At 38.2% G+C, this 13613-nt stretch overlaps 1 protein-coding gene across 1 annotated transcript in view; it reads left to right on the top strand.

The window, feature by feature from the left end:
- The window catches only part of THADA (THADA armadillo repeat containing), a 169653-nt gene that overhangs the window by 31012 nt on the left and 125028 nt on the right, over positions 1-13613 (top strand). The window contains exons 22-25 of the mRNA XM_068425082.1: positions 2520-2652; positions 5576-5686; positions 6829-6951; positions 7643-7734. Coding sequence (XP_068281183.1) covers positions 2520-2652; positions 5576-5686; positions 6829-6951; positions 7643-7734 — 459 coding nt within the window. The remainder of the gene's footprint in view (positions 1-2519; positions 2653-5575; positions 5687-6828; positions 6952-7642; positions 7735-13613) is intronic.

The following is a 13613-nucleotide window of genomic DNA, read 5'->3' as shown; positions in this document are numbered from 1 at the left end:
CCAGCAGACGGACAGACAGAAATTTGTGGAAAAACACTTACTGTACTGCATCTTAAGTGATATGTGTATCAAGTTACTGTGTTATATTTTAATTATCAACACTCTTTGTTTGATCTGGTAAAAATAATTACTATTTCATTCTGGAAAATGACATTTGAGCTTGAGACCACCACTTTTCCATTGTAAACCTTCATTATTCATAAAATTTAGGGCCACCTGCTTCTTAAGACAATATTCTTCTTGCCAGACCGTAAGGAGATGGAGGTGCCAAATGTAAGGGAGTAGTCATCTCCATTGCAAAGTCAATAGTCTCTAACGTTTCTAACTTTAAAGCAATAACTCTTTCACCTTTAAAAAAAGAAAGTGCCTTGGTGGGTGACTGAACAAGGTAGAATTACTTGTGGCAAGATCAAAGCAACATGGTTTTAAGGGAGTCTGAAGTTTATTGGATTTCAGTATATTTCTCTTCTTTCTACTGCTACTGAAAGGGGAATATCCCCTCAGTTTACTTAAGAATAAAATATTCAATATGCTACGTAGCAACTTTTAAATATTTCCTTAATGCTTTACTTTGTGTTCTTCTGCACCACAGCAGATGTGAATATATCTCATGGGATGTTTCTTTTAATACTAAGATAACATACTGAACAGAGATGAGCACTGTTCTTTGCATGACTAACCTAAGACATTTAAATTCTGTTTAGCTAGGGAGATAAGACCAGCCACAGACACGATCAGAAGTAGTAGCTTTTGCAGTACATGTTGACGTGGATGAAGAGAACTGCGAAGTAAGAGTCTAGCTGCAGAGACCCATGGAGGAAATCCGTGAGAAGTTTCGTGTGGTCTCAACCCTAGAATTGCATCCTCTTTGTGTACCCAAAAGTGAGCAAAGGAACACGTCCTGAAAGTAGACAGGGGAAGCTAGTTGTCAGCAATAGAGAAAAGTCAAAGAAAAGAGAACTCGCTGTTAGTTTCCAGATTAATTTGATTGCTTCTATCACAGGCTTGGGGCAGGAAGTGCTTTTCTTTTATGCTGTGGTATGAGGTGATGTGCCCCTTGTGAAGCCATATTTCTCTTGATTTCCGGACTGATGGTTCGCATGCTGACTGCTGTTTTGAAGAGGTGCTGCCCTTAAAAAATGAGGAGAAGGCCTCGCAGCAGTGTAGAAAACCTGTGGTGGAAATTCTAAGGGAATTATGGAAGAGTAAGAAGTCTGCTGTGTCTTCTGCTGACCTGTCTGGCACTTCCCGTGACCTCTGTTTTCTGCATTACTAATTTTCTGTTTATTTTGTAAAAGAAGGAAAGGAGGATTTCACTACAGATTAAAGCCTCATTTGTTGTTCAGTATCGGGTTTTTAGCCTACCTAAATTCTTGCTTTAATAAAAGGAAGGTAAAGAAGGAGAGAGTAGATGTAGACCTTCCGTTAGATTTTGCTTTTTACATCAGTACCTGCTGCCTTTTAGCTTTTCTTTTAAATTCCTTATTTCGGTCACCTAGGTAGAAAACTTGATTGTAGTCTTACTGTAAGGTCTCACTACTTAATAATGAATTTAATTATATTAAAAATATAATTATAATTATACTTCTAGGTAAGGCAAGTCCTGCATGGTTGAGATAATTGCACCTGTATTGCCCACAGTGATTAATTCTTTCTTCTACTCTGAATCACTTGTCAAACCAGTGTGACAGGTTTTAATGACAACATCCCGTTAACAGAAATTTTCGTAACCATGAGTGATCCCTTTGGAACATTGACATAAGATTAATGAGCTGGTCTTGCACACTGTATGTGGTACATTTCATTGAACTGATCAGTACACCATCAATTGAAGTAGACTTGAGTTCTCCTTGTCCTTGGAAGTCCTTTGCTTTCAGGCAATGCTGAGTTTTATAACTGCAGAGGAGGAGGATTTGATGATAGGAGAACGATGTAGGTGCTTTACCAAAAGTTTGACTGACGTAGTATTTTAAAAAGAGCAGCATGTCTTGTTTTTCATTTCTTATACTGCTCCGAGGTTTGCAGGGGTACTTACACAATATGTACTTACTGTGAGGAGCTTCAGTTTTGTTTTGTATGGTTATAAACATAATTGTATATGTTAATGTAAGGGTCATGCTTCAGCTACTGTGTGACAACAAAGATATGAGTTTGTGAAGTGTCTCTTCCTACACAGTGACTGATGTGCATATGTCTTTGTTTTCTTCCCCAGAACAGGATAATAGTTCTTGGCAGAAGAGAGCAGTTGCAGTGCTGAAGCACAGAATCCTGTTTTCTGTTCAGTGAAATATCTTTTCCTAGTGGCAGTTAATAAGTAGGGTTAATATGATTTGTACCAACATTGGAAAAGTGTACAATTCCTTTTTTAATTTCTGTCTTATTTCTTAAATCTGCATATATGCTTGGAGATGTTCACATATAGTAAAAAATATTTCTTAAGATCACTGAATGCTTTCTTTGATTCTGTCCTAATTTCTTATGTATTTGTTTCATGTTTCTTATGTATTTGTTTCATGTAGATGTAACAGTGAGAGTTTGCGCTCGATGCCAGAGCAGTGGCTAAGCTGTGTGTTAGAAGAAATCAAATCTTGTGATCCTTCGTCTACACTATGTGCAACTAGACGTAGTGCGGGAATTCCATTCTACATACAGGTAACAACTAGTGTTATTGCCTCTGACTTAATTTTTTTTTAACGTCCTTTCTGGTGAATACACTTATGTATTTATTTTTCTTACTTCAGTCCCTTTTGGTCAAACAGTTACTTTTTTTTTATACAGACTTTGGTTGTCTTTGCACAACCAAGAAGCCAATTAAACCATGTTTGGCACTATTTAGTGCTGCATTTCTGTTGACTCTTAAGATTTTTGGCTTGAGATAGATTCGAATAACATTTCAAAAGACTGAACTTAGGCTCTGTGTGTGTAATAATCCTGGCAAATTCATAAATTAATTCACAGATTAAGTAAGGCTCTGTTAATGGGGTAACTCTGTGCTTCTTCCGTGCAAAGTGGGAGGGTGGTAAAGTATGAACAGACCATCATAGAATTGTAAAATGGTGGCCTAGAAAATACTACAAAGAACTTGAGAAGTCCACTCAACAGTAATAAAGCAGGATCAAGCAATACAGTCACACTAACTGGTGTTGACTGACAATCTTGAGTGCAATGAATGAGTAAGTTACTGAAGACTTGTATCTGTGAGCTGTGGGGCCATGCTCCCGCAGTCTTCCTGCTGCCAATCTTACCATCAGCTCCACACATCCCAGCCTTCAGCTTCTGCCAAGTTCAGAACTGACAGCTGATAGTCTGGCTGGCAGTGTTTTGCCTCGGCTCGAAGTACCATCTCCTGCTGAGTGCCTTGCAGTAGTATGCAGCAGCTCATTTGCATCCTTGTGGGGTCAGTCACTGCAGAGTTGGTCCTGCAGGTTGCAATTAACCTGTTTCCATTCCTTTGCTCCTTAAAGTGGCCATGATTGCTTTCCCCTGAATAACCTTCATCATTTTAATTTTCAACCAGTTTTCTAAGACAGGAGTCCAAGATTAACTACACAATTTGTAACTTTCTCTGCTCGCTGAAGTATCGTCTCAAGCGTGTTCCAAGAATCTGAGGGACTGCTGGGAGCAAGCTCTCCCTGCCAGAATAATTCATCTTGCTTGTTTTCCACTCTGAGTTTGCCCTGAGAAAGTTGAGGCAGCCTGCTTCTGTCTGACCTCTCTTATGTCAGTCACAGCCCGCTCCTGGCTTCGTTAGATGTGTGTGTGTGCTAGGCAGCAGAGATCAGAAGTAGGGCATTGGTTTTAGAGACATTTTTCCTTTTCAGTTTCAGCAGTTAAAGATCTTTCCCTTTTATATCTGTAAGTTGTCTGCAAAATTAATTTGGTGATTTCATGTCTTCTGGTTTCCCCATTCACACCACAAGATTTTGAATCCAGTGGGCGTTAGCTAGTGTTAATCCTGAGAATGTGAAAATACAAACATGTTTGAATCGATTTTTTTCATGAAAAAGGTTACACTGTCTGACATAAGGACTAGGTGGACCCAATGTTATTCCATTGCAGAAAACGTGTGTAGTCTGCAGTTGGCCTACAGTACTGCGCTGTGCCATAGCTGTTTGGATAAACAGGTCAGATGCTTCTATCTTGGCAGCTCCGGAAGAGTACGAAGTTACTCTAGTCAATTAATGAGAAGGTTTGAAATGAACATTGGGATTAGCCTGAAATAATCTATTTTCAAATTGTAGTTTTATTGTAAAGAGAGGTGATAGTGTTCTTTGGCAGTAGTTCTGACTGTGCCTGTAGCTCTCTGTAAAATGAATTAAGCCTTAAATAACATGTTGCATTTAGATAATAAAAATACAAGTCGTAATGCATTTCCTAACAGTACTATAATAAGGTTATTTTATTAATGCATAAAATTGAGACTCTGTGTGGTCTCTTTGCCATCTGCTTCCTGTAACATTTATTCTTGTTTTACTAAAACACATCTGTTTTAATGATAATATGTAATTTTTAAGGTTATGAGCATCTTAAATGACCTATTTAAAATAGAAATATTATTACCTAATAGTACAAAGGTGCAGCTCCGATTAGTGGGTGAGGAAATGGTGAGAAAATACTAGTTACAGCTTTAATGATTTCAGGGTATGAAATTTTAGTCTTCAGTTCATTCTCCTCTATTTTATAATTGATTAATACTTTTTTTTTCCCCTTCCCTCTCTGTTTCTCCCATCGTTAAAGGTACTGATAAACTGACAATGACTACTTCTGGGTTTCTGCTGAACCTCTGTTCTTCATTTGGCTTGCAGTTGATGCATTCAGTTGTTCTTATGTGATGTGAAGTACTATTAAATATCTTGTTTGAACTGATGCTGAACAGACTCTGGGCCCCAAAACACAAATGGATAATCATTTTTTATTAGAAATAAGTGATTTATGATTATCCATTTGTACTAAGTTGGACAAATTCTGCAAGAGCTACTAGACAAAGACTGTTTTAACTCCAGTCCTGAATTTTAGAGGACTAAATTAGAGTATTTTCATCTCAGCTGGATGTCCTACCCATTGAACTACTATTTGGAGATGGATGCATCTGTTCTTTCCTTTTGAAAATGTGCTGCTTGTTTTATCCTGTTTTGCAAACCAGGATTTATTCTTTGTCCAGCCTGTGTCATCTTACATATGTCTGTTATTAAACTAAAAAAAATGCCCATACTAGGAAATGTAAGTATGTATAATATGGCAAATACTTTCACTGTAATAAATACTATGATTTTTTTTTTTGGTGTGTGATAAATTATTATCTGTTATATACAAGCAAATTTTCTAAGGCAGATGGATAGTGCATGAGCAAAGTTTTCTTACTGAAACATTGAATGCTAAGAGGCTTTGAACAAAACTAAGAGTTAAAACTGAAACTTACTTTTTGCAAATTTTTCTTTAGTCCTTGTGTATGGTCAGAAGCTAGGCTGTAATATGGTAAATATAGGAACGTTGAGCAGAACTGATAGAAAAGAAAAATGGCTAGAAACACCTGATTTTTTTTTTCTTTTTTTTCTTTTTCTTTAACTTTCTGTAGGCTTTGTTAGCTTCAGAACCAAAGAGCAAAACAGATTTGCTGAAAATGACAATGAAAGAATTGATATCTTTGGCTGCACCTTTGAATGAATCATCAAGTGTAATTCCACAGGTAAAATACAGCCTCTCATCACAAGGCAAATGTCAAAAAAGTGTTTGTGTTACTTCAAACAGTCAAGGAAATTTGTGTGTGGTTTTTAATAAGGCTATTTTGTTTTTATTTTCTATAGCTATATTTTAAAATGTGTTTGTGTGTGCAGAGGTTATGGAGTCACTGGAATTTGCAAGTGCGTAAGATACTAAAAAATGGATTGGGGATAATATCCTAGTTTTTCTTCTAGTAGAGTAAATACAGTCATATTCATTTTGAATTTATATGATCAGTTTACTGCTTGTAGTATATTTCTGAACAAGTAGATGAGTAATTTCCTTTTTACAAGGAAATTAACAAGCAAGCATTTTTTTACATTTAGAGTAGATAAATGAGTTGCATAAATCATATTGTATGCAGTAAAATACTACATGAAAAGTGATTTTATGCATACTTAGTAACTTCTAAAACAAATATATACATTTGGAATGTATAAATTTTTATTTTAAAGTTAAGGTCTTTATCTTCAAAATGTTGTTATCAAATACTTAATCTTTCTGTTTATAAGGGCAAGCCATAATTTGTTGACAATATGTAAAAGTATGTTCTAATGGCTCTGCCAGATCTTCTGCTGGTATAAATTTATGTAGTCTTGTCAAAGTCTGTGAAGCTAAACAGATTACCACATTCCCCTACAGAGAGTAGAGAAATATCAGAAAATGCTCCATATGGTGAAGCAAGCCTGGCTGTCAGTTTTAGCTTAATATTATCCTCCTGTGAGTTGCAGTTTATTTTTTCTCACAGTATCTACAGCTTGTCAAGAATGCTGGAAAAGATGATTCTAAACTTCAAAAGTTATTTTTACAGCCATGATAAGCTAAGTAAAAAAGAATGCAGAACCTCGCTTGCAATGCCTGGACTATACTTGTTAGAGGAATATATTTTTAAACTGTAATTGTTTTTAACCGTGTTTACTGCTGCACTGTTTTAGTATATTTTTTTAATAGCAGTATTCTTGTATTTAATATGGAAATAAAGTGGTGTAAGTGTGCGTATGGATTATTTTTGTTTCACATGTTCACTGCTGTAATTAACATACATTAAATTTAAGATATTTTCCAATGAAAATATATATTTTTCTTACATTTCTTCTACCCCAACAGGTTCATGCTTTAAATATCCTTCGGGCACTGTTTAGGGATACGCGTTTAGGTGAAAACATCATGCCTTATGTTGCAGATGGAATACAAGCAGCGATTCTAGGTTTTGTGTCACCTGTCTGGGCAGTAAGTTAATTCTTAATTTTGCCTCTCTGATGTAGCAGGATAGAGTGGTGCTGTTCAGTGAAGGTTTGGTCATGTTTATAAATGGCAGTACCATGATTTCTGAAATGTTCCATGGTGTAATATTTTAATGTACAATAAAGAATAATGTAGACCTGCAAAAAAGTCATAGTTTTGGTCACGTTTTTTGGTTTTGTTTCATTTTTCTGTAATGTGAAGCACTGATACTGACAAAAGGTAGAGACAAAGATTACCTTATAAATAAAAATATATCTGGCTGTTAAATTTTGAGTCAGTGCACCTAGCTAGTAAGGAGTGCATTTACATTCATTCTTACTGTTACTTTGCTTTTCAGTAAAAGAGAGTATTCCATATGGCATATAAAGGTAGAACGTTTCATGGTCTGCCGAGCATAAGGGTGAATGCTTTGAACCACTGGAAAACTGGTTGTATCACTCATATAAAAGATGGACATATTAAAAAATCAGAACTTTCCATTAGTGCCATCTTGATTAAGAGGAAAGATGCTCTGAATTAATTGTTTCCGTGTGCTGACCTCTGAACAGTAGGCATTCTCTGTCCTTCACTCATTGTTCCTCTTTTCAACTATACATTAGTGGCTGTATTTAAAAAAACTAGTACATTTCAAAGGGATTTTTAAAACATTGTTTATATTCTTTTCTTTTTCCTTTAGGTAAGAAATTCATCTACGCTTCTTTTTAGTGCTCTGATTACTCGAATTTTTGGGGTTAAAAGAGGGAAAGATGAAAATTCCAAAAAAAATAGGTAAGCTTCACTTGGTACCAATTGTAAGTTTGCAAAACATGACCTTAGCCAACAACAATTTAAAAATGTTTCTTGCTTTATGGATATATTTGAATCATGATGTTACAAAAACATCTAGCTTTGCTTAAAATGTGCTGCCAAGAAATAAGTGGTAGGGCCAAAAATATCTGCTGTTAAGCAGTGAGAGTTAATTTATACTCATGTGCAATTTCATAGAAGGGGAACACTGCTGAGAGGTTTTGGTACCAGCGGCTCTTCCAAATGCCCAGTCTCTCTTGTGGTCACAACTAGCCCTGTTGCTCTTGACAGCAGAGAGAGGTGGGGTGAAAGAAAAGAGGAGCAATGGTCATGTGTGTGTTCCCTTACCTCTAGAGCAAGCTTGGAGGTAATCTCACCCCTACTAGTTTGAGATTTTTTCTCTTTAGTCTGCTTGCTTTAGAACACCTTGTCCCTCTCACGTCTCTTTCCTCCAAGCTCCAAAAATTGCAGCTTGCGAAGCTGCTTCTCTTCCAAGGCATTCTGCCCTTGAACTCTGTAGCCCTGCTCCAAATACTCTACTGTTTCACTTTCTTATGTAAAACCAATTCTCCTCTGACTCTTAAAACTCCCCAGTACTGAGCATTCCTGTTTCTTTGCACCTTCCAGTTAGTGCACAGGCACCCCCATGTTTTCTTTGGCCTTCAGCCCCTTCCTTCAGCTTCTGCAGCAAATGAAGCATGTCCGTGCCCTGTGCTCTGTAGCTGAGGTTCCTGCTTTAGTAGGGATTTGAAAATAACCCTGGATGCAGAATAAACTCATTAAAAAATACTCCTGGGTGAGTCTGTGGGGCCGTAGAGTGGTCACACTATGGATATTATGGTAACCATTTCAGAAATTCCTAATGGATTTTCAAATCACAGACAAGGTATGCAATTTTTGAAAGAAGGCAATTGTTACGATTTTCCTTCAAAAATTCCACTCTTTTTTTTTTTTTTACTTATTATACAGTGGTTCCTTAGTGTTGATCTATATAGCTAATATGATTTTCGTGTACATTACAAGAAACTACAAGAATGTCGTGGGATGATACTAGTCTTTTGTCTTTTGGATGATAGATAGGTGCCATTTTAGCTGTTTGAAATAATTAATTTCAGGTGTCACATGAAAAAATTAGTTCCTATGCATGTATGAATATGAGGAAGAAATACAGGTGGCAGATTGGAGGGAGATTTCCCTTAGAAAATAACTCCTTCCCTCAGAACAATTTGAAATGTCATCTCCCCTACTGCATGCAATTATCCCTGCTTTGCCATAAACCCAAATCACTTCTCACCCAAACCTGGAATGCACTCCTGTAACCCCTGAAATCCAAGCAGAGCAATAAAAAGTGTTTCTCGTTTCTTGCCTTCTCACTTTTGTTTTTTTAACAGCATTTAAAGCTGCTTGTTTTTTTTGTTTTTGATATTGAGCACTTATTGAAAGAGGTACATACCTCATTTTTTTTAAGCTTATATTCTAGGGAAAAACTTCACACTAACTTCTGCAGTGGGAAGGCAAACTGACTTCTCAAATACATGCAGTGGGATGAGAGATGTAATCGGAGATTTCTGTTTGTGAAGTTGCAGAAAGTAATGCATTTGAGCATCTCTTGGGGATGGGAGATAGCAGAATGAAGGAAAGTAAACGTTTATATAGTTGAATTCATTAAAAACAATGTTAATTTTTATGTAACTGGCACTGTCAACTTGCTTCTCTGAAGCTTTTTGTTTACAGTAATGTCTTTGTAGTAATTTTGACCAAAAGATGTGAAAGCTGGGCTGGCTTCTTTTTCTTCCTCTATTCATTTAGCAATTTTGCATTAAACATTATACATAGTCAGTACTACTGTTTCCCACATGTAGTCATCAATACCACAAAACAGGGAGTGGGAAAACACTTCTAAAGACACGTCATTGAGAGACAGGAGGTATGGAAACAGAGGCAGAGATTTGATTTCAAGTTTCTGACTCCTGTCTCCACAGGAGATATTGGTTTAGGAGGGGAATGATGTAGAGGTTTTTTGGCTATTTTGTTTGTAAAGCTGCTTCCTCTGAAACCCCACGGTCGGTTTCAGGTCGGTTGTGTGTGGGAAGAGGTCTCTGTTTCAGTGGTTTGGCACCACGAGGTGTCACCGTTGCTGCACAGCTTCCTGCAGCCACATCCCTGGGGTACAGCTGGGCTTGGGCACTTCTCTTCAGGCCTCTGAACTTGTTTTGTTTAGTGTTTTGCCGGAACAGAATTCATATATTAAAGTATTTTTTCCCCCCACTTTTAAATCTGGCAGTTTACTTTAAAAGCAGTAGCATTTTAGCAACTTGCATGCATAGGACGTTGTGTGAAAGTCATCTGGGTTTGAGCTGCTTGTTCTGTTGCCTGCAGGATGTACTGTGTGCGTTAAGGGGCAGTCTGTCTGTGGACAGAGACAGACACCAACTCTCTGATGCCACCATTAGGACTTTGCAGAGGTTTCCAGTTTGCCTGATTTTAGGCTAGGGATTTAAATCTGTCTATTCTGTGCCAGTGGAGAGTTACCTCATTGCTGGGCTATTCTGGGCATCTGTCTAAAAAAAGGATGGACTTTCTGGTTGTTTTCTCAAGAAGAGTTCTTATGAAACTGCTAGAGTTGGGGTGGTGGAGAGTTTGTATAGACTTCCAGAAGAAAGCCTTGTTGCAACAGTACTGGCAACTTAACTTCACTCTTTAAATACTTTGTGTTAAATTTCCCTTTTTTTTTTCTTATCATCTCCACTAAAAATTCACATATAGCATCCTTTATACGAAAATTATAGGCCTATCATGTCTTTTGCTGCTTTTAGTCTGCTGATACTATGTTCCATTCCCTATTTATGTTGATTTTATACATTGTGATTGCCGTGCAGCTGGGGTTTTTACATAGTGTCAACGCAGTGGTGGCCCATTATTTGATTGTCTTCTTCAGTTATGAAGCATTGGATTGAATGACTGAATGAACCGTAACCTATGTCTCATCAGTAACCTGATTTAATTTGCGTTTTTTTCCAGGCATATGTAAAAGAATGATGGGTTTGGGGTTTTGTTTTGATTTCTCTTTTTTTGTTTGTTTGTTTTTTACCTCCAAACATTCCTGTGTCATTTTGGGTGTTTGCAGTAGAACAACTGTGTGAAAGGGCCACCACGCTCCATGACAAAGAGAGTGAGGGGATGCCTAACTGCTGACAGACATTTTAAGTTACATCTGCAGTGGCCATCCCTACTGGGGAGCAGAGGCAAGAAAGCAATGTTGAGCTGGGCTTTGTGATCATTGAAAGAGCGTTAGTAAGGTCAGCCAGAACTGTCGTCTCAATCTGAGGACAAGGCAATACTCTGTTATGCTAGAGAAGGTCTGTTCTATGAAAACTTGATCTGCAGATGGAGAAGAAATTGCCAACTACACATCATAGCTCTCGCTGCTCTGTTGTGCTGGTTCAGTTGTCAGTAGGGCCATGCTGTGGGTCATCTGCAACATGTTTGCATCAACAGCTCTGTTGGTACATTGGGGAGTGGAGAACTGGGGCGGTGAAGGAGAGAGATTTCTTGAGCAGAGCTCTGAGCTGATGCCAAACTTCACTCTTAAGGGTTCATTGGAAACTTGAAGGGACTGCTCTACATCATGCTCTACAGGACATGCAGTCACATCCTGCCTTCATTAAATATTGATGTGTCATTTTAATTTTAGCATGGGCAAGGAAATAATGAATTGGAAAATTAATACTTGCATGAGCTGCACACAGTTGTTATTTTTCAAGTAGAAGATACAGAAGTTGTGTGAAGACTGTTTACAGTGGTCCATGCAACTATACAGGTTGAGCTTTCTCATTCTAGTGAAAAGAAAGTTAGAAACAAATCTTCTCTGGGTTTGCTCTTTCTGAGAAAGACTGTATTAAAAGAGGGGAGATTTAGATGGGATATTAGGAAGAAATTCTTGACTGTGAGGGTGGTGAGACACTGGAACAGGTTGCCCAGAGAAGCTGTGGGTGCCCCCTCCCTGACAGTGTTCAAGGCCAGGTTGGATGGGGCTTTGAGTAACCTGGTCTAGTGGAAGGTGTCCCTGCACATGGCAGCGGGGTTGGAACTAGATGATCTTTAAGGTCCCTTCCAACCCAAACCATTCTATGATTCTGTGGAAACTTCTAATGCTGCTGTAAGTGTGTGCCTGTGTATGTGTGTATATATATATATGTATGTGTGTGTGTGTATATTTGGCTAAATGATACTTTGAATTCCAGATAATTGACATTTTAAAAATGGTCCTGTTAACACTTACCTGTAGGGGGGTTCAGTTTAGTTTTTGTACACGTGATTTAGGAATATGATTTTCTTAAATGTTATGACAATTTCAAATCTACAAGACTTGGAATTAAATTCTAGCCGCATAAATACAAAGTAGTGAGGAAGAGCTGGAAAAGAGTCTTTGCAAGTAGCCCGTTTACATTTGGTTACAGAAAGTGTGCTCTGCATAGATACATCACAGCGTGCTTTAGAGACAATAACCACCCCTTTTCCAAGCCCTTCACAGCACACGTGTTTATGTTAGTTTAGCCACTCACTTCATACTTGGAGGATGCTAGGTCTGAAACCTAATTTGCCTAGCACCATGCTCTCAGCTGCGACCTATTCCCCAGCCCCACTGCCATTCGGTGCTTGCTTCTGTGCTGCAGGTGCTGGGGTTGCCCTGGAGCTGCCCTCTGCCCAAGCAGTGGCTCTGGAGAGGAGCTGCCGTGACCCCGGCCCCCGGGCATGTCCTCCCACTGGCTGCTCTGGAAGCACTGCTCTGACGGGCATGTTGAAAACCTGAGTACTATGCTTGGTTTGATGCAAATTGATTGAAATAGGGCTTTGAACGGCAGTGAGTTCTGTAGGCCGGTGAGTTTTGCCTCATGTTTTGATTAAATGGACATTTCCAGTTTCCTTGTGCAGTCAATTTACAATGTAGATTTGCTGATTCCATGCAATCTTCAAGAAGCTGGGGTGTAGTGTATGCTTAATAATTCTATTTCATGGGTATTTTTTTTTTCCTGGTAGTGTTGCTACAGATTGCAAATCATCTAAAGTAAATGTTTGCTGTAGTTGATTGTAGGCTCCAGTATTCGTCACATGAAAAATTAGGGTATCTTGAGATGAAGAAAATCTAAAAATAAAATGGAGTATATATTGTGATGATTAATGCAGATCTGTACATGAAAGTCAAAATAACTTACATATAAAGTTAACTGAAAGTAATTTTGAAATGTAATTAAATTTCTCATCATAGATGAATTATCTTCTCTCTATATGAGCTACAGTAGTAATAGTGATACTTTCACCTAAATTCTTACACACGCACACAGATGTATGTGTCTATATATTGTCTATATATACACTATATATATGTGTGTGTATATAAAGAATCGTAGAATCATAGAATCGCTTTGGTTGGAAAGGACCTTTAGGATCATCAAGTCCGACCATTAACCTAGCACTACCAAGCCCACCACTAAACCATATTCCTAAGCACCACATCTACTTGCCCTTTAAATACTTCCAGGGATGGTGACTCCACTACTTCCCTGGGCACCCTCTTCCACTGCTTGATAACCCTTTCGGTGAAGAAATTTTTCCTAATATCCAATCTAAACCTCCCCTGGCACAACTTGAGGCCATTTCCTCTCGTCCTATTGCTTGTTACCTGGGAGAAGAGACCGACATCCACCTCGCTACAACCTCCTTTCAGGTAGTTGTAGGGAGCGACAAGGTCTCCTCTCAACCTCCTTTTTTCCAGACTAAACAACCCCAGTTCCCTCAGCCGCTCCTCATAAGACTTGTTCTCCAGACCCTTCACCAGCTTCGTTGCCCTTCTCTGGACT

This window comes from Nyctibius grandis, chromosome 1, assembly GCF_013368605.1.
Source record: "Nyctibius grandis isolate bNycGra1 chromosome 1, bNycGra1.pri, whole genome shotgun sequence".
NCBI lineage: Eukaryota > Metazoa > Chordata > Aves > Nyctibiiformes > Nyctibiidae > Nyctibius > Nyctibius grandis.
This window is presented reverse-complemented; position numbering and strand designations above follow the sequence as displayed.